This window comes from Notolabrus celidotus, chromosome 13, assembly GCF_009762535.1.
Source record: "Notolabrus celidotus isolate fNotCel1 chromosome 13, fNotCel1.pri, whole genome shotgun sequence".
NCBI lineage: Eukaryota > Metazoa > Chordata > Actinopteri > Labriformes > Labridae > Notolabrus > Notolabrus celidotus.
Genome location: NC_048284.1, coordinates 9,318,637 through 9,345,586, shown reverse-complemented (window position 1 = coordinate 9,345,586; position 26,950 = coordinate 9,318,637). Strand labels below are relative to the sequence as shown.

Sequence of the window (26,950 nt, the reverse complement as noted above, 5' to 3'; positions counted from 1 at the left end):
CCGACAACATCTGTGCTTGTGTGTCTGAAAATGTGTGTTTTGTGATTTCATTCTTCCATTAATCCAAGTGCTGCTGAGTTTGTGCAACATATGAGAAATACTGTGACTCTCTGAACTGTGTGTGTGTGCGCGCCTGTAAGTGTGTGTATGTTCCCTCCCATCTTCGATAGCTTAGTGTGTCTCTATTCTGTTTGTGTTCATGTCTGTGAGTGTGTGTCTGTGTCCAGTTGTGTGTGCGCGTGTGTCTAACCTGCCATGACCAAGAGGGTTTCCGGCAGAAAATTCTGGATTTGGATTAAAAGCTACTTCATCACTTTCTTCTGTCGCACACACACACTCAGACACACACACACACACACACACACACACACACACACACACACACACACACACACACACACACAAGAACTCTTCACTTCAAGTTTATTATTTTTCACCCTTCAGACATGAGCAATAAATCACCACAGAAGAAGAAGAAGATGAAGATGAAGAAGAAGAAGAAGAAGAAGAAGAAGAAGAAGAAGAGAAAGAACTGATGGGTGGGGGAGGGAAGGCGAGGCGGAGGGATGATGGGAAAGACAAAGAATACTTTTAAGAGAACAGAAGAAGAAGAGATGAAGAGATTAACAGAACAACGAGAGGAGGCGAAATCCTCCTTGTTATCATATCAATTGCCCTGCGTGTGATTTCTGCTCTGTATCTTATTAACTTTATTGGTTTTTAATTAAACAGTGTTCAGTGCGGAGACATGCTTGGGTTTATGCCTGGTGTGTGTGCACACGTTCCCCTATGCGAGTGTGTGTGCATGTTTTCATTACTTTGCATCCAACTAAATATTCAGTAAACTACAGGTGGTGGGATCAGACAAACCTAACCAAACAGAAAAAGCAAAGGAATCATTACCATTTAAATAACATTTCCACCACGTGTCTGTCTCTGTTCTCCTCCTCAACAAACACAAACACACACGGCTTTCCCCAGGTGTGTGTGTTTGGGTGACCTTAGTCACACTGACAAAAAAATGAGAAAGACAGAGGGGAGGATTTTTCCTAAAATATTAATTGTGCAGAAGAAGAATATCCCAGTAATCAAGACTTGGACATGTTACCAACAGGGGTGTAACGATTATTTTTAACAACGATTCGATTCATATCTTGATTCATGGTTACCGATACGATTAAAGGACGATATTGGTTCATTTAGAACGATACGATCCGAAACGATTCAGTGACTTGAAATTGATTCAGTAACTTTTCAGCCAAAAATTCCACCAGTGTGACCGTGAAATAAATACCTTGATACTGGACAGTCCTAGATTCATGTTGTTTCTTGTAAGGGAATCAGGTATAAATTAATTAAGGATATAAACAAACAAGTAAACAACAATTAATTCTGCTCTTATTTTCAATCTCAACTCAACTCAACTTTATTTATAAAGCACTTTAAAACCACCACCGCCGGAACAAAGTGCTGTACATAAGTAGACAAATGCAGGCATAAAAACAATTAAAACACAGGATAATAAAACAATAAAAACAATAAATAAAAACAAACCATAAAACACTAAAACAGGAGCAGAGTCTCATGCAGGGTTGAAAGCCAAGGAATAAAAATTGGTTTTAAGATGAGTTTTAAAAATGGACAGTGAGGAGGCTTGTCTAATGTGGAGGGGAAGCTCATTCCATAATTTTCATTCAATACATTTTCAATAAAAGTACAGTAAAAACATCTCCGTATTTGCAAAAGCCAAAGTGTTTTCACACACTGGACCGCAGTGGTGGCTTGATAAATTCTCGCTCGCCGGCTTCTCCTCTGCCATCCGCCATGCTATGTTTTGTTGTCTGCTGGCGCGTGGCGACAACGTCACAGACAGGCAGGCTGAGTTGGGTAAGGTTTAACGTCTTTATCATTAAAAGCGCAAAAAACCCCACATCCATATAAAGTCTGCTTAAATTCAATGCATTATTTCCTAGTATCAATACAATCGATTTACTACCTTTTAAAACAAGGTTGGAGTAATATATGTCGTCCAGAAGGTCAACTTGTCGAGCACAGATCGATGAAGTCCGGTCATAGGAATATAAATCAATACATTGATGTAGTAGATGAATCGTTACACCCCTAATCACCAAGCAATGTTTATGTAAAGTGTTTAAAGTCTAAGGATCTGTATCCAATTCTTGTAGCTTGTGTTTGAACTTTTAAGTCTAACAGCTAGCATAGATCTGCACAAAGAAGACTAAATCTGCTCCCCATTACCTTGAAATCTCTCTCATTAACACATTATATCTCTATGCTTTTATTTACCTTTGCAAAAGTGTCAAAATTATTATTATGTATCTATGTGATGTATCTGCTAGAATATTTCTTGGCAGGTTCTTTCTCAAAATGAGGTTATAATGCAACCAATAGTGACCTCACTAGTAATTAAACTTCCTAAACCTCCTTGATGTGAAACAAACTGCACAGAATAACAAGCTTAGTAAAGAAATTATGAGAACAAGCTGTAACACTGACTCTTTATGTAATCAGAGTTTGATCCATGTGCCCTATAACATGTAGAAGACCTATCATCCCATTTATGTCCCAGGTGGAGACAAGAGAAAGTCAGCATGTGCTCTCGTGGAAAAAGATTGACAGATCTGTGCTCTGAAAAGTCAACGAAAAATGCAGAAGCATGAGGAAACCTGCCGAGGCATTTTAGTGTAATTATAGGTATCTGTTCTGAGGGGCACTTTTTATTGGAAAGGATGGGTGTGTCCTTCAAATATGCATCTGATTCTTTATATGACATCAATGACCAAGATGAGAAAGGGAAACTTATCAATGAATGAAACATCTGAGAAAGGTATATTTGTGGGAGAGAGAAACCTATCTTATTTACAGTGATGACTGGCTATTAATGGGATATGCTAATTTCTTAAAATGTTGAAATGCTCCTTTAAAGCGTTGTAAACCAGGCAGAAAACAGAGAGACATTGAACAAGTGAAGGGTTCTGTATTTTTTTGAAGGTTTTTTTGGGGACTTTGAATGCAGAGGATGATGGATAGAGATAGAGAAGGCAAAGTGTGGGGAGAACGAATGGGAACGACAAGGAAGGAATCGAACCCAGGCTGCCTGCTTTAAGGACAAGAGATGCTTTTCCAACAAACCAATTACCTTCCTATCGCTGTAACTCAGTAAGAAATTCAGTTACTTTGGGTTCTCCCCCATCACATGTATTTCTCATATCCTGTTAGCAGCATTTTTACACTTTATTTAGTGTTTCAACCTTAAAATAAAACAAGATATTTTATCATGACATGATAGTAGAAATTCCTCTCTCTAATTTTATCCCCCCCTCTGATCATCCCTCCTCATACACTGCCTGCTCTCTCGTCAGCAGACAGAAATTACTCCGATAAACAGAATGATTTGATGTAATTCTCTAAACTCATAACCATATTTCACAGCTTTGGTCTGATATCGGCGCATTATGTGGATTACAATGAGTTATTGTCTTTAACTGGATTCTGCTCCTGTGTGAGCGAGGAGAAGAAGATTAATTTCCTTTTCCTGTCAAACAGGAAACTGTTCAATACATGAGTCGCCTGAACAAGTCTATGACTTCCTCTCTGTCAATAAACACGCACAGGCAGAAAACACACACACACACACACACACACACACACACACACACACACACACACACACACACACACACACACACACACACACACACACACACACACACACACACACACACACACACACACACACACACGTTGGGATACATCAGTCAGGCCCCTTGGTTATGAGTTTTCATCTCTCTTTCATTTTCATTCTTCAGTTTCATCATTCTCTCTCCGCCTGCTTCTTTTCTCTCCTCTTTCTTTTTCCCGTCTTATTGTTTTTCATCATCTCTCCATCGCTCCTTTATTCTGTTTCTCATTCAAGCTCGCTGCTTTTCTTTCTGTCTCTTTCCCTCTCCTATCAAGCCTCTCTCGCTCGCTCCGTCTCTCCCTCAGGCTAGCTGTGTTTATATTTCAGTCGTTTATTTCTACAAATGTCAGACAGTGTTTCTGCCCTCCGTCTATTGATCCACAGAGAGAGAAAGAGATGGGGAGAAAGAAGGCCGAGAGGAGAAAAAAAGGGGGAGGTGGGAGTTGAAGGCAGCGACAAGGAACGAAGCAGAAAGAGAGATTTTATAGATGAGGGAATAAAAGATACGAGAGAGAGGAGGAGAAGCAGAAAGAGAAAGAAAAGGCAGGATAAAAACGTGTGAAAGGTGGAGAGGGCCTCGAGTATTTTAATCACTCTTTCTCTCAGATCACTGAGCAACCACAGACTGAGTCAGGCTCTCCCCTCCTTTATTCTCCATTTCTATCCCTCGCTACACCTCTCCTCTGCTGCTCATAGTACAAACATCACTCCGCAACTGAAATATAGATACAGAGACAAAAAGAACAACAGTAGATGGATGGATCGATAGACAATCAGACAGGCAGAAAAAAGCTGTGAGCACAAGAAGGCAGCGAAAATCAGGCAACCTTTCCGTGGCAGGACGTGGTACAGTTCAGGTTTATGATGTTTATTTAGTAAAAAGTGAGGAAAACAGGGTCTGATTTGATGTGGTGATGTGGATACAACACAAAACTGAACTTTATCACCAAAAAGTTGATTCTACGACTACAAGAAAAGAATAAGAATCAAACACGACGGATAAAATAATCGTTTGAGCATTGAAGTATTTGTGTCCATGTCCTACCTGCACATTTGGTCCTGGTAATGAGTGGTGGTCCAGGTTTCCCCGTCCCTCCCTCTCCTGGTCGGGTCAGCAGCACTCTGATCTCGTACTCTGTATCTGGGTCGAGATGCCATAACTTATAGTTTGGAGAGTTCACAGCGTGAGTCTCAGTCCAGCTGCCTGATGTCATGCGGTACTCAACCTGCAGGGGAAGAAAATCAAATACAACTTGTTACCTGGCGGTGTTGAACGCTTGAATCTGATTGGTCAAATCCCCCAAAACAACAGGGATTGATACTCAATAGCACAAGTGATGCCAGGATAGACCTGATCACACATGTTATATTAGATTGATCCTTTGGAAGAATTCCCAGCAGATTTCATCACTTCCTGTTGACAATGTGGCAAAAACAGGCTGACAGTCAGGAAATAATGACGTCATATGGGCACAGATGTCAGAGCAGCCTGAGGAGCCACAACTATCACTGATTGGTGAAAGTGGAGAAACATCTTGGAAAGTGGAAAATATAATAACTCAAATATGTTAAAGAATTAGCATTAACTTGTCAGTCTTAGCCGTCGCAAGGCAACCAGCAGATTCTCATGAGGGTGTTTGGTCTTTTACAAGGACAGGTCAGTGACATAATCCCCACATTTTCAGATTCAAATATGTTTTCAAAAATTTGTAAAAATGAGTTTAAAAGCTGCTGGATTTTTTTAACAGGTGTACAGTGATTTCTTATTTAACCCCCTGCCTCTAAGAGAAAAATAGAGTACTAGAGTCAAACATCTTGCACCCTTTATTACAGAAAAAATGACTGATGATGATGATATTTGCAGGAAATGCTGTAAGTTGTATGCAAAAGCTAACATGCTTTCATGCAGGTTAAGTATGTGTCCGTTCAGAGCATATTGTACACCACTGTATACTTCACATTGTTGTCAAACTACAAGAAAACAAGTTTACAGAGACTACAAGTACCTCACAATGATGCTTAAATTTTCCTGGAATATGAATGTATTAATCTCAAAGCAAGACTCAGTCAGCGATTTAAGTTGCTGGAGAGTTTGGAGATGCACTCCCTTTAAGTTTCTTGAGTTTGAAAAGAAGATCAATACCACTCTTGTACCACTCATGAAGCAACTCCTGAACCGTTTCGTTCAGGGAGTACAAAAGCTGGAAACAAGAGAAAACAACTAGTATAATTTTAAAAGTCTCCACCGTTAAATATTTAAAAGAAACACGTTAGCTTTGGACATTAACGACGGACAGCTGTTTCCCCCTAATTGGAGTTCTTATACTAAGAAGAGGTTCTCCTTGTGCTGGTCAATAGGTGTTGTTGTGTTCATGTCAAATACAGTAAAACAAATCATCACTGATATGTCCTGATTTCACATCAGCTTCATATAAGTATGCTACAGCTTGAAATCCTTACATTGTTCCTGCCTGAACATACCTCTTTCAGTATAATAGGTCCATCTCCAAATATGGAGTTCGCATTCAGCTGAATCAGCAGATACGTGGGGCCGACGCCGAGCAGCTGGGGCGGGGCGATGGGGTGCGGAGGCTCTGAGGAGAGAAAACAATTAACAAGATCAGAAAAGGATGTTTCAAAGGGCCTCAGAGGATGAATGAAACAGACCAAAACAAGGTCACAGCAGAACAGTGGAGGGTTGTGTCACAAAGAATAACATACTTCAGTCCCTGGGATACAAAGCCTTGCTACTGTTGAGGATGATATTCAATCTTTGGAAGCACAAGTGGATTTTTAGAAGAAACTAACCGACAAATGATAACTACAACGATGGCACAGATTATTAGAGACATCCTATCGTGCAGCAATGACATGAACCTTCAATATTATGACAGGCAAGCTTTGAATGCCATCATGAACTATTTGGTTAAAGGGAAAAAAGAGTGCTATTGATCAGTTTATCTTTACAGTATCTCTGAGTCTGTGATGATGTTGGAGTATTGAATCCCCTCTTTAATACTTTCCTTTGATGTGATAATGCAGTTTTTTAATGCTGCATTTGATTATAGGGTGCTTCACATACAGTTACCTTAATCTCTCAGAAAGTAGCCAAACTCTTCCACATATTGACATTCCTTTGCTGTTTTTGAGTTATCGTGAATAATGAGTAACTCATTGATGCAAAAAAAACACCTTTTTTGCCGCTGCCTCACATCAAAAGCTTTCCACCTTCAAAACAAGACACCAAAAGTCTCTGAGTGGGAAGAGCTTCAAAAAAAAACATAATGACCGATATTGCTTGCTTCCCCTAATCTTTACTGTTCTATTGTCATTCAGTCGTAGGCGTTGGTTATGTAAATATGCCTAACATCTTCATTCAGATGTGACAGGAGATTTACTGAAGGAGCCAAAACGCTGGATATTTGTATGCAGTGTGAGAAGTGCTACCTGTGAAGAGGTGTGCTTGTTTAAAAGGGGATGAGTTGAAGGAAGATGTACGTTCATCTATGTTATCAAAAAGTGATTCCTGCTGCCTGTCAAGTGCTTCAGAATGATCTTGACGTGAAGTGTTACGGGGTTTATTTGACCAATTTTGAGCCTTCATCTACCTGCTGCAGCCTTTACGCTAATCTGACCTCACTTTTAGTTTGGACCTTTTTAAATATAGTATTCAGACTGCTGTTGAAACTCTAATGTCCAAGTCACTCCAGCACTTTTACACAAAGGAGATCCCGATGTCTAATTTGCTTTACATTGTAAACAGATGTCTGTTTGAAAGGGGTCATCAAAATCATTGCTTGCTAACTGAAATATAAAAGGACGGCTGGTTTAAGAGTTCTCATGGCACCATTTGGCATCCCTTTGTGAGGGTAACTCTTAATTTTCATCTGATCAACATTTCTCAGATTTAGTGGATATTTTACCATCAGTTTTTAGACTTGTAGAGAAGTAATCTTTTTTTTTTAAACCTACAGTCAAGTTAATGATATCACGATCTGCGATTATATCCTATTTCAACTCAAAGAAAAGGGAATGGATTTACCAAAAAAGTAACTGAGAGTCAAACAAATAACTTAATAACTGGTCATTGTCCTATTTAAAGTCAAAGAATAGACAAAAAATATGAAAATGAGCTGGAAATTCCCATGTCCCAAGTAAATTAGATTAGACAGGCAGGTTAAAGGGTACTTGTTGCACCATTTGGCATCCAAATGTGAAATTAATGGTTTTGTGAGTTCTATGCTTCTTTTTTAATAACATCTCAGAATTGTTTTTTGACAGATGCCATCATTTGGTAGACTTTTTATTGACCAGTTATCAACTTCAAAGAGAGGCAGTTAAATGATTGATATCAAGAGCTGTTTATTTTCCTATCTCAACTCAAGGAACAGAGAGAAGTTTGAAACTTTAAAGAAATTCTCATGTCCCAGCTATCTATGCTTGGCCAGCAGGTTAAAGGGTTATTGTTGTACCATTTGGCATCCCATTGTAAAGCACTTTAGTCAATATGCCTCCGTATATATATATATATATATATAAACTTTACTGGACAGTTGATTGTAATTATGTAGACTTTCATAGACATATAACAGAAAACAACAACAACCTATATCAGAATAAATGATGTCAAGATCTGTTAATTGTTTAACCTCAACTACAAGAATGTAAAATAGCTATTGAAATCATCTGGAAATTCCCATGTCCAAGGTATACCATGTTTCGCTGGCAGGCTCAATAGATCTCATTGTACCATTTGGCATCCCGATGTTAAGTTGTCTACATTATAACTGATAAATACGCATCTGTTTATCTATTAATTATAAACAATACAAGAAAGCCACTTATCTGACTTTGTTATCCTTTTGCTTCCTAAAAACAAACTTTGAAATGTCTCTTATGTGTAAGCAAAACTATAAAAACAAATGAGCAATGGTTTTTGAATTTTAAGCAAAATTTGGTCACTGTTGTTGTATTTGTCATTCAACATATGTCTTAAAATTCAGCCATGTACGACATCCCGTGATGCACTCAGTAAACAAATACTGTATGTGTGTACTTGTGCGTAACTGTGATGGATGTGTGATGGTTCAGGGCCAGTCAGTCTGATCAGAGCTAACTGTCAAACATCTGTGATTGACAAGCCGAAAGCACAGCACACACAAACACACAACCTTATAACATCCTGCATCAAAGATATATCTGCTTGACACATATATACACACAGATCAACACATGAATTAATCACAAACCCTGTGCACACACACACATATATACACACTGTGGTGTATATGCACAGTAAATCATACTGATTTTATCTCTCTGAGACACATTCTCAAACACACTGCCAGCCTGCATTGCTATCAGTATGAAGATAGGGAGAAATGTGATTTTTTTTTTGCAATCCAGCTTCCATCATATCATATCAAAGTAAGTATTATCCAAATTATGTGTATGTGTGTGTCTGTGCATGTGTGTTTCTGCACATGTTTCCCTTTAATAGTCATATTTTGCAGTGCTGTCACCTCTTTTTCTCTTTGTGTGTGTCTGCATTTCTGTTTGTGCGTGTGTGTGTTGAATACGGCTGTCAGAGACGCGCAGGCTTGGAAGCGTCTTTTAGCAACAGATGAAACACTGTAGTTTGACAGCACAAGTGTGTGTGTGTGTGTGTGTGTGTGTGTGCGTGCGTGCGTGCAAACCCAGACACACCCACAAACAAACATGCAGACAGTTGAATTCAGATAATGAATGTTGAAGTGATGTCAGAAAACCAACAACGTCAACAACATGTCAGCTTGCGACGCCATCAAATACACAAAGTAAACAACGAAATGCTTAACAAATAAACAAATGAAGAAAAAGTCACAAAGATAAGTGTATCCACGCAAAGACAACAGTGGGTTGTGTGTGCGGCAGCCTGTGTGTTAACTTGAATACATGTTTTGTGTGTTGCTTTAAAGAATATTGAATATCTAACAGATAAATAATAGACAAAAATATGAAACAGAGAGAAGTGTCAGTGGGTCATTATGTGACTCCAGAGAAAACAAGCGCTGGAACGGATTCATGCTTTTGATTTGCTTTATTTTTTTTTGTTTCATTACTTGTCATTTGTACAGTTGACCCAAAAAATAATGCAACAAATCATCAATGGTGTTGGGGTTTTTTTTGCAATGGGTTTGTTGTCACCATCTTTTTCATTATTAATCACACGTATAAACCCTCCCAACATCTTTTATTTTTTGGGTCAAATGTAAATGATAATAACAAAACAAATGAACATCGGGAAAACTTCAAAACTGGCGTGTCGTTTCTGACCTAACCCGACTGTGTGATTAATTTGCATTCACTGTCACTCACTTTCTTGACTGATGTTGGAATTAGAAAATCTCTAGTGGGGTTTGTAAGACTTGAAATTTACAGAAATGAAGAAAAAGAGAAATAAAGAGGAGAGACAGACATTTTTTTTTACGCCTGGCACCCACTAGGCATGTTCTTCTTTGTTGTCTGTCGTCAGCAACCTTGTCAATAAAGTTTAGTTTTCACAAACTGCTGCTGACATCACCATGGAGATCACTGGAGGACATTTGACCTCCAGAGCACGAGAGGAGTGTGTGTGTGCAAGTCTGTAAAAGTGTGTTTATATGTGTGTTGCAGTCATATCGACAGCCAACAGTGGTAGAAGGTTTTCCATAGTTCTATAACGCCTGAAGCCTTACCTGTCACCACCACTTAGCGTGAGCGTGTGTGCGTGTGTGTGACAGTTAAGAAGTGGACTATAACAGGTTTAAGACAGTTGTATATACTGAAGTCAGTTCCCCGTCCTCTTAAGTCTGATAAACGTGTTTGTTTGTGTGCTTGTGTGTGACAATAATACTGCAGGAGCTTTTTAGGCCATGGGTTGTGTGTAATACATGCTGGCATGGTGTGTTTATGTGTGTGTTTTTGTGTGTGTGTGTGTGAGTGTGATACGAGCTGGCGTGATGATGCGCTCTGTCACCGTAGGAACCAGAGGGCAAGGCTTTATTAGAGTTCGGCTCTGACCAAACCACTAGTGACACACACACACACATGTACACACACACACTTATATAGGCCTACAGACTCTCATACCCCTTCATATCCCACACACAAACACACAACAGTTAGACGCTCTTTATCTAGGAGGACTTGAGGAGACAGGGATGCTTTTTGCTGTCACCCTTCAATCCAGACTTGAAATGTAAGAGGGGGGTTCAAACTCTTCGTGATTTTGTCCAGAAAAGAAAGCTGCCACTGAAAGTATCGTCTTTAGCCTGATCCTTTTATGCTAACTTTTTGATCAAATTGTTCTTTATTAGTAACAAAGTATTACTCTTTATGGTTGTTCTTTTACACACAATTCTTGTGTAGCTTTTTGGGTTCACATAAGATAAGATAAGATAAGATAAGATAAGATAAGATAAGATAAGATAAGATAAGATAAGATAAGATAAGATAAGATAAATTTGGTTGTTGCAGCAACCCAGATGTAAGTACAATCAACAATAAGTTTCAATAAGTAAAATAAAATAAGTAAAAGTAAAAAAGACAAATAAAAGATAGAATACAAATTTGCAAATTTAAGATACATACAAGCTTTAAGATTCAAAAACTTTGTCTGACTGTGTTGAATAAAAATGGTAAATAAAAGTTTAGGGAAAGACTTTGATTAACATTTTGTATGGAAAAAAGAAAAGCATTTTTTATTCTGCATTTATCCTGAAAATGAAGCTTTACTCTAATAACATTTTTAGATTAAAAAAGGATCCAAATAGAGAATTATTCATCCTCCCACTGTGGATAAAACATTAAATGTTGAAGTTATATATCAGACGAATATTGACATGCCACACTCAAATGTTACTATTGGCAGTTTTTGACTGTTTTAACTCTGTAAATTGAACACTAGAGGTTAAATGTTTAGTTACACGCATCTCTATTTTGTTGAAATCATCACTGAACTTAGTTTTCAAATCTCTCTCCCTCCTTTTTTTTAATTTCAACTTATCTATCTTTCTTTGTTATGATTACTGTCTTCTCCTCTTGTTCATTTATTTTCTCCTCTCTTCTACTTCCTGATTTCTCCTGTCCTTATCCGTTACCCAATCCCACACTCCACACTCATGAACTCATGGACTCTAAGGCAGGATCCCAGTAAGTGTGCAAGTGCTATGTGCTGTCCCAATGTCACGTCATCAAGTGCGTGAGCTCTCTGACCTGGACCATACGATGCCAAATCTAGCACTTTCTGTTTAAGATTTTTTCAAGCTTTACTGCTAAGTGAGAATTTGACATGGTGATTAGAACCACTGTACTCAACAACAAGACAGCAAATAGGGACAGTCAATAAATATGGAACCCTTATTCTAAAATTCTAAATAATATATATATATATTTTTTTTAAGTTATGTTTTTGGGCATTTTTGCCTTTAATGGACAGGACAGCTGAAGAGAGACAGGAAATGTGGGGAGTAGAGAGTGGGGGAAGACATGCAGTAAATGGTCGAGGCTGGAATCGAACCTACGACCTCTTCGTTGAGGGCTATAGCCTCTGTATATGGGGTGCACTTAGACCGCTAGGCCAACGGTGCCCCTAAATAATATTCTTAATCTGTAAAAAGAAAAGTATAAAAGTTATATTTAAAGACATAAATAAATTTGCTTAAGCGAGAGTGCACATTTCTGCAGACTTCACTTGAACTTCTCCAGAGGTCTCTGCTAACTTGGTGGTGTAAAGGATGTGATCATCCAACCCCCTATGAGGTGTAAACAAAAGTTTGTCAACATATAATTGACAGGTGTATCTATAAAGTCACGAGAGAACAATATATAGGTGTAAGAATAATCTAGGATCCCTTGTCACACCCTCTCATACTCCCATGATGCACCTGTGTCTCTACAATATGTGCCTCCTGCCTCTGATGTTGACAGCTTGAGCACACACAGTGGGAGAAGATAATGGCACATCTCTGTCATCTACATGTTGTAAATATCAATCGACTAGGTCTGTGCGTACCCGCGTCGAGGCAATCTCACCTCACCCGGCAGACCACTTTCAGACTCTGCAAATGGAACCTGTGTTATTCCTCCTGCCAAAACCTATTTTTTCATATATCCCTGTCATCATTTCCCACTTCTCTGTGACTCCTTCTTCACTTTTTCCCTGTTCAGCAGATTTTCTACAGATACATATTTCCACGCAGCCCTCATCTCTCCTCGTAGCTTTTCAATTTCACACAAAAAAAATCATTAAAAAGTAAAATATTCGTAAGAGTATTAATAATGCAGCTTGATTCTGTCCATATTCATGGTCGTCAATGTCCTGCAGGAGCCTCAAATCTCCGACACGCATACTTTTCAAGAAGTGAAATAAACATATTCCCTGCTCCTTTGATTTCACTCCGGCTCCTCTCATCTCCCATCTGATATTTCTAATAAATAAACATGAGGCTCTCCTCCTTCCACGTTCACACACGCAGCTCTCATTCCTTTATTGTGATATCTTTCTATCAGCCACACTCTGGATCAATATTCATAATCACCGATATCTCTCAGAGTGCTTCTTCACAGATTGTTGAAGTGGCTGCTTCTTGAGCTCTCTGGCTAAGGCACAGCGTTGCCCACAGTGCCCACAGTGCCCACAGTGCGGTTGTCCTCTTGAACCAGAGTTTTTCTTTTCATCTATGTAGATCGGTCCGATTCATGTTTAGACACATGTCTCCTGCAGCGTGGCTTCCTCGCCTCTCTTTTCTCTTTGCCTCTCCATACTCAAAAAGAGATGTTCCTGATAAATAAACATTAGCCACTTATGTATTCTTACAAGATCAGCAAGGTTCTGCAAAAAGAAGAAGTATGTATCCAAAACCTCCACTTTCACTTGACCACAGTAAGATGAGATCTGTGTGTTCCCTGTGGGGATTGTAACCCCACCTTGAGCAGTGTCTTCTCAGGTGACACTGAGAGTTGAACCCTAAAACTGGACGGTGTGGGAGCTCCTTTATCAGAGCCACACAGGCTGACATTCATATTCATGATGCTCTCTTTGCTTTGATTCCTCATTTCTTTCCCCTCTGCCATCTCTTATGCAGAATAATAAACATGACTGTGCTCAGCTGTTTACATATTCAGACATATTCTTGATTCTGATATGGATATTCCAGGGATAATAAGCTGAATATTTACATTTAACTCTTCCTCAGCGTTTCCACCTCTCTCTCTTTGCCTACTATCTTCAATTTCACCCCCCCACCCCCTCTCCCTCCTCTTCTTCCTGTCACTCTCATATCATTCTCCCTGCATCTCTTTCCCCTTTACTCTCCCCTCCTCTCCCTCTCTGCCCTCCTCCTCTCTCTCTCCCTGGGAGATGAATTGAATATGTAAGCTATTGGATGTGAATGAATAAAGCTTCCCATCTCAAACACACATTGGTGACACCTTATTAACCGCATGTCAGCTGCACATGACAGCTGGAGCACACACGGTTGCCACTCACACTCACACACACAGCACACACGTGCGCATAGACACTAATCCAGCTGATTCAAACCTACACAAGCATCCACACACACACAAAAGACAAGCCTGGCGTATACACACATCTGCATACACGCACACACACACACACACACAAACTTTTCTCATTAGTCCAGATTCTGTTAGTGACTTACATTTTTCAGTCTGACGCAGTGAATGTGCATCTCATTGGAAAGATATTTGACAATCCAGAAGTTCAAATCCTGAAATGACTAAAAATATAATTGGGTCAAGACAATATTTTTTGTCAGTGAGAATTAGTCTGTTTTCAACAAACCATATGCTAAACTCCTCCGCTAACAGTAAGGCTTCAATATTAATGAAGCAAGTGTTACTGTGCTCAATTAGTCTGTCAGGCTTTTCCTCAAAACTGAGAGTGAGATGGAGCGGTGCAAATATAAGCATTACATCCCACCAGTTAAGAGTTACAACTTTTTTAGTTTACAACCTTTGAGGCTAACTGTATCAAGCTAACTTAAAGGATAACTAGCAACGTCTGATTCTTGCTTTGACTTGGGTAAGGATGACACACCACGATCTCCTCTCATGGTAAAAAAGTGAAGCCAAAAATAGTTTTATCGTACTCGAGACTAGTCTTGGTCTCGAGACCACTTATTTAAGGTCTCAATCTCGTCTCAGCATCAAAAGCATTTTTACTGGGACTGGGTGGACTCAGTATTTTATATCAAGACCGGTCGAGACCACCACTGATGCACTCTGTGTCCCTGTAATTACTGTGATAAGAGAAGAAGCCCCCCCTCTTTCTCAATTCATTCATTTTTCCCCCACCTGTTACGGGACTTTTGTGGTGTTACGGTGAGTGACGCCCCCCTGCACTCAAGCGTTAATGAAGGGAGACAGACGACAGGAGGAGAGACTGTGTGCGCGTGACCAGAGAAGCATAAACTCTCTCACAGCGCATCAAAAGAAAGGCAAAAAGACAAAACCAAACCTTGTTTTTTGCTTTCAATTGTGTTGAAAGCAAACTTAAATAAAATAAACAGAAGTCTTTTATTTTGATGACTCTCATGATGATTTTTCATTGATATATATGGTCTTGGTCTTGTCTCGGTCTCGCCCTGCCTTGGTCTTGGTCTTGACTCGGTCTCAATTCCTAAATGTCTTGGTCTTGTCTTGGTCTTGGTCTTGTCTTGGTCTTGTCTTGGTCTTGTCTTGGTCTAGGTGCACCCTGGTCTCAGACATGTCTTGGTCTCGGTCAATGTGATCTTGACTACAACACTAGCCAAAACACCCCTGCAATGTCTTTAGATTATCATTAAACACTTATCTAAGGGGGATATTTTGACATACTAATACAAAGCTAAAGCAGGATGCACCAGCATCCTGGTTTAGCTAGACAGCAAGGACTCCTTCTGTGTTTCAAAAGCTGTTGTAAACTCCTGACACGTCTCCTGCAGGTCTCCAGCTTACAGGGTCACTTTTAATACCACAACACCGGGAGATAACAGAGCTGCATTCCCAGTAGGCTGAGAGAAGACGACTGTTATGCTGCTGACACAGAATGTGGATGGAGCCAAGGCATGCACAGATGTGATCTGGCTAGTGAAGCCTTAGGATTGACGCCACACCGCAAAGAATGCATTTAACTTTTCGATAAAACTTTAAACTTATCATGAGCACAACAGACTCTAGTGTCCATTTGAAGTGGACACTCATGGTTCAGGAAATCTGAAAGACTTTTGTGTTTGTGTTTGTTTTCTCTCTTCATTTCTCCTCTACCTGAACAGAACACAGCAGGTGCCTCATCTGTCAACAGAGCTGTCAATGGCATCACATCTCTTTTCAACAACTCCAAACTTACCTCTGACGATGAGACCAGCAAAGTTAGACACCCCGGAGCCGCGCTCTGATTGGGTGACGCACCGGTACAGATCTTGATCCTGATTGGTCACTTCCTTGAGGTGGAAAGAGGCGGCGAACCGTCTGTGGTTGATGTTTTTGGTCAGAGCTACAGGAATATCTTCTCCATTTCTCCTCTGAATCACAGGAAAAAACAGAAAAAGAGAGGGGTGAGGTGCTGCAGAGGCTATGAGAGAGTTAACTGCCTTGCTCAAGGTCACTAAACAGCAGTGGACCTCACACACCCACATGAAAACACACACGTACACACTCACACCACCCCTCTGCTTCACTGACAGCAGGTTTGAAGGTCATGACTACAATAGAGCCGTAATGAAATCAGCAGCTATTAAACTCTTAATCATGTTAGCGGCTAGGATGTATGGCCTGGGGTCGTTCTGTGTGTGTGGGCGTCTGTGTGTGTGTGTGGCTGTGTGTGGATGACACTTTATTATTGGACATAGTGGTCCTGAGGGTGGGACGTTAGGTACAATGTTTCATCTCTGTGGTCTCTCTCTATAACATCTTATTAGTGCCGTGCATAGATGAAGACAAATAGGGCAATATGAAAGATATTAAAAACATATTTTCTCATTCACCTCTGGTGCTCTCTTTGTGTATTTATATGTACTCCTTACTGTTTGTAATTACATAACTACTGTATGTGAAAGTATATCATTCTGTACTTTGCTGCTTTACGCACTTCTGGGTAGATGCTAATCTTTAGTTTGTTGGATTAGTTGTTACCTGATGAAAACAAAGTGTAGGTTAATCAAATCTATCCATGCAGATTTTCATCTTAGTTGCACAGTTTTTGAGATAGCTGTATTTTTTTGTATCTGTCCCAAATTATATTTGAAAAACCATGTTCAATACTCCCGGCACTGAACAAATAAAAACTTTCATCAGTTTCCATTTGCATATTTTTTTGGTTGAGGGTACCTCTAATCAAAAAGTTAAAAAAAGTTAATTTCTGGATGAGTTAGTAGCCCAGAGAAAACCCAAATCACATACTGATGAATTTCTCATAGACGTCGTTATGTAATCATTGTTTTGAAACGTTCTTTTTGTTAATTTTTGGTGCCATTTGTTTGCGACAATTTCTTTATTGTTTCAAAAAAATTTGCTCAGATTCTTCATTTATTTTGCATTTTCATTTTTGATTTGTATAGTTGGCTGCTTATGTACACAACCAGTCCAAAGTTTGGACACACCTTCTCATGCAATGCTTTTGATTTATTTAATTATTTTCGACATTGTAGTTTAATACTGCAGACATCCAAACTATGAAATAATCTAGTTTTACCATAATATGGATTACAACAGTAGTTAAAAAGGGCTATCCATTGTGTACTAACCCTACCTCTGATCAACACAACTGATGGTCTCAAACCATAGACTGTAAAAAATATGGACGTAGTATCCGTGACATCACCCATCTGTTTCTGAACGCTGTTTTGAAGCCAATCGGCTGCGGCAGCCATATTGCTTCTGTCGAGCCAGTGTGACGTAAAGAGGTGGGCTTTGAGCCTCCTAGCCAACAGCTGCAGTGTTCCTGCAGGCAGCTGTGCCTCTGATTTGAGGACTAGTAATCTAAATATCTTCAAAATTGCCGAATTAGAAAAAAATCCACCCCCCTCACAGTGAGAGGACATCGAGAAATTAGCTATTCAGACTCATCTTTTGTACCAGGCTGTAAACATGTTTATTAATGCTGCAAATATCGTCTTTTTCCCATTCATGTGTATGTGACTTCCGGTACTTCCGGAGCCAGCCTCAAGCGGATCCTCAAAGAACTGCAGCTTTTAACACTTCCGCATTGACTCATATTTGTAGACCGGAGGTTGCCGCTTGTCTCAAACACATTAAGAGGGCAAGTCATTCTACAAATGAACTCTTGACAAGGCTCATGTTAATTAGAAACCATTCCAGGAGACCACTTCATGAAGCAGACTGAGAGAATACCAAGAGTGTGCAAAGCTGTCATGAAGGAAAAAGGGGGCTACTTTAGGGGGTTTGTTTACGACCATTTTATGAATTACATAATTCCACAAATGTTCTTTCATAGTTCTGATGTCTTTGGTATTAATCTACAGTGTTTCATATAATTACAATAAATACAAACCCTTGAACGAGAAGGTGTTTCCTACACTTTTGACTGGTAGTGTATATTTGTTTTATGGATACTGTGTGACTTTAAATACTTTTATTTTTGATTTTTGTGAATAACTCGACCATGATGTTTAGGTCAGCAGGTGGATGACTTTCAAATGTACCGAGAGTCAGATCAAAGTCCGGTGAAGGGGCCTTTAGTTACTGTGGTCCTTCTCTGCCTGCTGACCGTAGGCCCATCACAACTGCCTCTACTTTTAAAACAAAACTCAAAGTATATTTTATTTACCAGAGTGTATGAATAATATGATGACTGATGTGACTGGATGCATGTGCAGCAACACTTGCTCTTTGTTTGATTGCTGTGTCTGATGTATGTTGGGTGTATCTATTGTTTTTCTATGTTTTTATTCTCTATGTAAAGCACATTGAGCTTACGTACAATTAAATGTGCTTTATAAATACAATTTATAATGCTATTTGTTGTGTTGACTCCAGGAAGACTAGCAACCACACCGTGGAAGCTAATGGGGATCCTAATGAAGACTACATTAATTAAATCTCCTCTATTTTATTTAGGATGAGGTAGAAATCTCCAAAACAGGCTTTTTAAACCTGAACAAATCAAAGTAGATCTGTTGCTGCAGCACGATACAATATGAGATGATAAATAAGAACCTCAGACACACTGCATTTAAAAGGAGAGTTTGTTTTGTTTTTTAAGTGCAGCTGCTGTAGAGGAATACATGAGTGTTGCATCAGTGAACAGTGTTAAAACAAAGGGGCTTTCTGACAGCTGAAAAAGTTCTAAATATAGCGTCCCCTTACACTAAGATGAGTGTTTTGTTGGACTTTCTCCAAATAAGGAAAACTACATGATAAAGTTGACCGTGCATGCAGCTGGTTCTCTTTGGTTTTCTCAATAAAAGGGCCAAGCTGACCAGCACGCTTACTACTGACAAAACAGAAGAACTATCGCTTTAATTTTTAATCCCACAGCACTTAAGTTTGTATGTAAGAGTTATTTGTAAATGCATTTTAAGAGTAAAGCTCACCTGCAGCCAGAGTTTGTTGTTGGTCGTGTCTCGTCCTGTAGCGATGCACTGAAATGTGGCATTCTGTCCTGCGTTGACCTCCACGTCTCCCAGGCGCAGGAAATGAGGGGATTTATCTACAACAAACGAAGAGAAATCAGGTTAGTTTAACAGAAAGGATGCACAAGTTAGTGTTTTACAGTGTTTCATTTTATTGGCCTGTTAAAAGCAGAAATGAGGTGACAGAGCCAGAGGGAGTCATGGATTCAAACAGGTCGAGTTATCACAAACACGGCGTATACATTTCAGGACATTTTCCCAACCCTAAGGACTCAGTTCATTATTACTGCGATTAGATTTTAGCAGAGTCACATGAAGCCAGAGCACAGAGCAGCATTGCCACCGGGAGCGAACATCACTGTCACATCCAGTGGAGATAATATGCATAGCTCCAACTTCTGAACCAGCAGGCTAAGATGTGAAATAAGCCTTTCAGACCCTGAAGATGCAGTTTGGCTGAAACAGTCTTGTTCTGCGGAGGTGATTGCTATCATAGATTTCAGCCACACACAAACACTAGCCTGCACACATGCATTCATGCAAACACACACACACACACACACACGAACCTGTGTGTCCAGAAATGCAGCTGTGAGAATGAATGCTTCCACTGTGGAGACTAAGTACTAATACTTGCTCCTTCCTATTTAGAGTCTCGCCCATTTGCCTTTAAAAGACGGGGACTCCACTTTTTAATATTTGTCTAAGATACAAGATCATTTTATTTGCTAAATTAATGAACTATCTGTAGAGTCATATATCAAACAGAGGCAGGGAGAGCAGGGATGCCAGGACCTCACAAACTGTGCAGAAGGATGGTGCAAGAAATTTTTTATGACTTAAAATCAATAGAATCTATTAAGAAACTAAATAGTCCTTTAAAATTTCATGCCGCTACAAGACAGATGACCTCAAGGAGTTGTAATTGCTTCCTTCTCACACATAGTGACCCCCCCAGGATCCCGCCTATGGGCTCTAGATTAACAGACCCTTCTGTTAACAGTCACAGTTTGTCGTCACAGCTCTCCTTTCGGCCTCTGGAAAGTAAAGAAACACTCGAGGAGAAGGGGAGAAGAAGACTCGAGACGTAGCTGGAATTTAAAATGGATCGCAGCACTCAACTCTTTCCTGTCAGTATGAGACAAGACTGCTACTGTTCACTGCGTGTGTGTGCAACGGTGTGTGTGTGTGTGTGGGTTAAAGAGAGCGAAATAAAGTGCTGAGTGGTCAGAATCTTCTCCCTCTATGATTGCCCTAATACTGTCTCATTTCCCGCTTCACTCTCTCCTATTCCCCCTTTCTCTCTGTTCCTCCCTCTCACAATCTCTCCCTCTCTCTCTCTCTCTGTTCTTTTTATTTCTCTCATTTTCCCCCTACGACTCGTCTTTTCTCCTCACGCTGCATCCCTCCTCTCCTGTGTCACCTTCCCACTTATCTACCCGTTCGACTGCAACAGAAACCATCCCAGGTACAGTCTAATTAGTGGCCGGAGCCATCAGCGACTATTCAGCCAACTAGGACTAATTGCTGGCATGCTAATAACTCACCGCATGGGTAGCTGAGCACCTGAATGTCGTCGATGGCGATGAAGCCAGCTTTGCTGTCCGAGACCTCGGCTTCAAATATGACCTGCGGAAAAAAAGGGAGGGACATTTAGCAATCAATGCATTCATTGTTATCAATATTATACTCCATTGTGAGCCATCCTTTATTTAAACAGGAAGTCCCTTCCTTTTTTTAGTGCACAGTCACACAGAGCAGTAAATACGCTTCCTTATGAGAGAACAAGAAATAAGAGAGCAAAATTAATTTACTGGTGTTTGTTGTTTTATTTCTTCAAATGCCTGCAGAGTGTGGGCCTGCACTTTAAGTGTGTTTAAGGCTTCTCAAATTAAACACAGAAGAGATTATTAGCGTATCAAGTCTCCTCTGACCCTCAATTATTTTGTTATTGGGAAAGCTGGAATACAAACATGTCTAAAAACACAAAAACAGCTTCTAAAACAAAGGAAAAGAGAAAAACGAAGCTTACATAACCTACCAGAGCTCTGCCTGCACATCACAAACCCTCCATGGCACTGTTACAGAACATCAACCCCCTTTTGTTATTGTTACAAAATCAGACACTGTGTCTCTAAGTTTCAGATGTTTCCTGACTGCACTGGGAGCTACAAAGTAAGCATACTGCCATTTAAATTTGCTGTCAAGGTGATGGATGTAATCTGAATTGTCACAGTACAGATAGATAGTCAGTGACAGCCGTCAGTGATGTGCATTAAACTGGATAAATACAAAGCTGCCATCCTGGCTGCTGCTGCTGCTGCTGCTGGATTTATACATTCTGGCCAACAAGCCAAGGAGGATAAATGAGATACTTCCTGTTGGATCATAGTAATCTCCTTTGGTACACACAAAATGGCTGCCCCTGAAATGATAATAAGTAATGGAGCCAAATGTGGAGGGGGATATAATGAGATAATGTATTTGTTTTTCCTTTTCAATCCCATCCCTCTCTTTTTTCATTATCATGCTCCTTTCCACTTCTTCTGTAACTTGTTGAGAACATCTGTTACTTTTCTTCTTATCCCTCCATTATAAAACAGGTGTGTGCCCAAGGATTTATGCATTAACTTCCATGTTGAAGCCAATAAATCAATTTGAAGTTTGAAATACTTAAAAGGTCAACTAAAGCTCAGCTAAAGTTTGAAACCCTGGCACCCACAGCATTTCAATCTTTGTTCTAATTTCTTTAAAAAAAATCATTGATAAATAAATTCCAATTTAGCAACACTTCTACTTTTTGATTAAAGCTAATTTGCACAGTATTTGATTATTTATTGTTTTAATTATTGAATTAATTAATTTATCCTTAACACTTTTTATAATTTTCCCGATGTGATGTCGTCCTCTAACTCTGAAAACCTCTTTTATTCATTTTTATTTATTTATTCATCTTAATCATTTATCCTTGAAAAACCTCTCAACAATGATTTACTGGTCTATTGTCCAACCATTGCATTCTGTTTAATTTACGTGGATTCATTTTAACCTCTTGCGTTGCATTTTGTTTTGCATTGTTACAGTTCCTCCTCCCTGTCGTTCGAAATCTTTGCTGTTATTTGAACCATGCTTTGTTTGTTAAAGCACTTTGTAAACTTTTGTTTTTAAAGGTGCTATACAAATAAAGTTATTGTTATTTTAGCATGCTACATGCTAAACTAAATCAATGAATATGCTTTAAATGTAGCATACTCCTCTAGACAACTTAACTAAGTTAGCATTGTTAACATGCAACTTTCTCAACTCAGTAAACATGTTTCATTGGATTAACTTTTCCCTGTATATCTATGTTAAGTAAGCTATTGTTAGCATGCCACACTCTTAGTGAATATGTTAACATTTGGTATACTTTTCCCTGAATGTTGATGCTAATTAAACAATCTTTAGCATGCTACAGTCCAAGTAAAAAGGCTAGCATGTTGGCATACTTTTCCCTGTAGATTTATGCTAAGTAAGCTATTTTAGTATGCTACACTTAAAGCTAAGGTTGGTAGTCACCGAAAACTAGCATGAATTTGAATGTAGCATTTCCTCAGGACTCCGTCTAACCCCTCCCCCTCTTCCCTCGGAGCTCCTCCAAAATGACGCCCCCGCTCACATGCACGAGCGCTGCTGCTTCGCGACCATATGATCGTGACTGATTCAAAACCGGTCCTCAGCACATCGTTTGTGTTTTGTTCTCAGTCAACTCATGCCTCGCTCAGTGGTAAGAAAACACCAAAACATTATCATAGTGAAAGTTAAAAACAACAAAAATGACATGTACGCGCAGGAGGTGGGCAGAACGGCAGGACGGGATTTGATTGGTTTCATAATTTGGCTCCTGATGGCAGGGATTGGTTGGTGTTTCCCCAGGTTTATTCCGGCTGTAAATAGCAGCTTTTTTTCACTCTTTTTTTAAGAACACATTATGTATTGACCTACCCCAGCTTTAAAGTAACAATTTTCACCATTAGCTATAATTTAGTCTTTTTTGTTATGCTTCACTCTAAACTCTGTAAGTATGTTAACTTTTAGTATACTTTTCCCAAATGATAAAGAAGCTATAGTTAGCATGCTACGTGCTAAACTAAGATGATAAACGTGGTGCAAATTGAGATACTCCCCTAAAACACTTGACTTTATTAGCAACTGTGGAAAGTTGCTTTCAACACACCAAAGTATCAAATATGTTATATGCTATACTTAATAATCAATTGCTAGTATGCTACATGCTAAGCTAAGATCGTAAATATGGGGGAGAAAAATCATGAATCCCCAAAAACCTAAGATTAATTAAAATTCAATCTGTTAAATGTTGTTATGCAACATACTTCACTCAAACAGGATGAATTTTAAGCAACAAACTCAGTTGCATTTAATTATATAATCCTGAACATGTTAGCATATTGAAATATGCAGTTAGCTAAACACAATTCTGTTGAAGTCAACTTTCATATGAAAGTAAAATAAGTAGGAACTCTACTGAAAAAGCTGCTCTTAATTGTAGTATCTAAACTTTATTCACCAGGTGCTCCCATTCATCATTTACTACTATAATAATAACTCCTCTCCTCTCCTCTCCTCTCCTCTCCTCTCCTCTCCTCTCCTCTCCTCTCCTCTCCTCTCCACTCCTCTCCACTCCACTCCTCTCCTCTCCTCTCCTCTCCTCTCCTCTCCTCTCCACTCCTTTCCTCTCCACTCCTCTCCTTTAGATCTCTTCCGCTGTAGGTAATCCATCCAACTCCCTCCACTCTGTATTCTTCCATTTCTTCTACATAATCCTTTTAACTTACTATTCCCCTCCTAATTTCTCTCTGTGTCTCTCGCCTGCCTTCTCAGTTTTCTAACAGTGTTTGCTCAGAGAGGAGCACTGTAATGAACAGGGGGGGAGGAGGTCGCTATCAAAAAGCGACTGAGGAGGGAAAGAGAGTGACGGGGTGAGCAGTTGTTGTCATTCATCACCTGTAAGAGGAAATCTGCCGTGAACTGTTTACCCATAGCTTATCATCCCCTGCTTGTCACACTCCCCCTCCCTCCTGTCTCCCTCCCCCCACCAATCTATCTTGTCTCTCTGCTATCATCTTTCACTCATAGCTCACTGCAGAGAGCAGCAGAAAGACATCGCTTGACTTTTAATACCTTCATCTCCCTCTCTGAAGCCTGCCTCCTCAGTTTGCAGATCTTTGCTTGTTAAATCAGCCATGTTTGTTTTTGGTAGCCATAACATGACCTAATGACTTTTTCTTCTTTTAATCTTCCTGAGAAGTTCACTTTTTGTGCAAAGTGTTAACTTCATTATTGAAGACCGGGTGTTTTAAATTCAAGTTTGGAGTCAGTTGAGGACGAGTCCAATGAAAAGTCTCATGACTCAGCCAGTATGGTCTCAAATCCTTGAGAGCAAACATGGGTCAGGAGGGTAAGGCTGGTCTGTTAGGTCTAATGATAAGTGCTATAATGATGCTGCATTTAAACAAAGTGTCCAATTTGCAACACTGTATGTGAACATAAACTGTACTTTAGAACTCTACTCTTAATGGTGTTTTATTCCAGCTAAATAAGGTTGTAGTGGAGCGTTTTCAAGATTTGTGTTGCAGAGATGTCGTTTTAATTTTGTGTATTTCTAAGGTTTGAAAGTGTTTAACTTCTTTCTACAACAACAAATCAAAGATATTAAAAGAATACTACAACTACAATAATACAAAACAATACAAGCTCACTCTTTCTGTCTTATTATCCGTATTATTAAGAATTAAAATGATTGTGCTATGAACTTTGTTGGAGTGTTTAGTGTTTATTGTATCTTAATTTTGAGGTTTATGGTAGTGCATTACTTGTTATTTTTGTTGTTTGTTTACGATATGGTTTATTGTGGGGTCAGTTAATTAGGTTATTTATGGGTCATGCGTTAGGGGTAAGGATATTCAGTTCATTTAGCCAACCTGTTGTCTTTTGTTTGGAGGTAGAGAGAGGGGGTGAGCTGGGTCTCTGTACTTTTTGTTGACCGCTTGTTATTGCTTATTTTCGCAATTTTCTTTTGTGCACTGATTATCCTTTTTTGTTAATAAAAGGTTAAACTTACTTTTGTGCATTAGGGATTTTTGCTTTAAGCGCATCCGATAGTAACTCAGCCCAACCTCAGCTCTCAGCGGCTTTTGGCTCTTCGTAGTCGCTACAAACTTGATGTCTGAATGTTTGTGTTGTTGTTCCCAACTTAATCTTCAGCATATAAATCCAGAGTAAGTATGGTTTCGCAGCAGTAAAGCTCAAGACTTGTCAGGTCTGCTGCTCTGTTAACAATAATGTTTTCCTGTAAGTGGTTTAAAATGATTTCCACATTGCAAAAGTTCACCACAGGTTATTGCTCATTTCCTTTCCTTGTAGCATAAATCATAAGTCCATTGTGTGGTTTGTGAATCCGATGATGGTCACCTCCAAGGAGATAGTATTTCCATCATGCAGGTGTCAAGCACCTCCAGACTCTTCAGGGAGATCCATGTGAGAAGGGGTTACTGATCGCTTTGCTTTACAAGTTCTCACATGCGGGCAAACAGCTGAAAGCTGAAGACTGACGTATCATCACTTCAGAGCAGAGTTGGATGATAGCGTACTTATCCAGCAATCACGTCTATCACTCTGATGTATGCATGTTTGGGCATTGAATCAAAAAGGTTTGAATTAGCAGGCAAGGAGTGTTTGTAGTTTGGAACTTCTCAGGCATGAACATTTTTGCACTTATATGACCTGAAGCGGAGGGAAAACTGTTAAACTGTGAGCTCCTAGTTGGAGCTGTCTATTAGTGATGGAAAACAAACATGATCCTTGGCTACTATTTTTATATGTATTCAGAATGGGCGCCATAAAATGTCAAACATTTTTAACAGCACTTTCATGGCAGCTGGCTAAAGATTAAAGCATCATCTTTACATGTCTGGTTTTGTCGAAAACATTTAGGATCTACAAAAAAGTACATAATATATTCAAATTTAAGCTAAAACCATCCAATCTGAGGCATCGGTTTTTACTTGAATAAACCTAACTGATGATTGTTTACCTTTGCAACTCTTAGACTGAGAACTGGCGACAGTCCAGGAACTCATTCATAAGTTTTTATTCTAAAAAAAGACACATTTGTAATTAAAGCTCGACCTAAATAGAGTACCGTGTGTGTGTGTGGTTGTGTGTGTGTGCTTTTTGACTGTGCATAAATTATTCTGTGACTGTGTGTGTGCGTGACAACATGAGCCTGCATGTGCCTGTGCCTGTGCTCCCCTGGTGAAACCAGTCTCATTACAACTCAAGCCAAAGTGCTAACACAGAGACATGTTCCAACATGAAAAAATATCTTCATAACCTTGAATCCAATAACCTGTTTCATAGCCTGAAAAAGCTACATAAGCCTCAGCAAACCGAGATGATTATGTTCAATTAAAACATGTTGACACACGAGTTTCATGCTGCTGATCTCCTCCTGTAGTCACTGAGGGCCATTTGGGCTCCAGATGGGCCATTTGGAAGATGCTTTCACACTTCGCCTTACAGTAATATCATACAGTCCCCAGGCAGTGTGTGTTAACATGATCAGTGTGTC

The 26,950-nt window shown here is 39.5% G+C and overlaps 1 protein-coding gene across 4 annotated transcripts in view; it reads right to left on the bottom strand.

Moving 5' to 3' along the window:
* Positions 1-26,950, bottom strand: part of ptprk (protein tyrosine phosphatase receptor type K) — a 153,008-nt gene that overhangs the window by 46,615 nt on the left and 79,443 nt on the right. For all 4 annotated transcript variants that reach the window (XM_034699506.1, XM_034699508.1, XM_034699509.1 and 1 more), the window contains 5 exons: positions 20,868-20,949; positions 19,282-19,397; positions 16,077-16,251; positions 6,185-6,297; positions 4,749-4,929 (listed from right to left, as the gene is read on the bottom strand). In XM_034699506.1, coding sequence (XP_034555397.1) covers positions 4,749-4,929; positions 6,185-6,297; positions 16,077-16,251; positions 19,282-19,397; positions 20,868-20,949 — 667 coding nt within the window. The remainder of the gene's footprint in view (positions 1-4,748; positions 4,930-6,184; positions 6,298-16,076; positions 16,252-19,281; positions 19,398-20,867; positions 20,950-26,950) is intronic.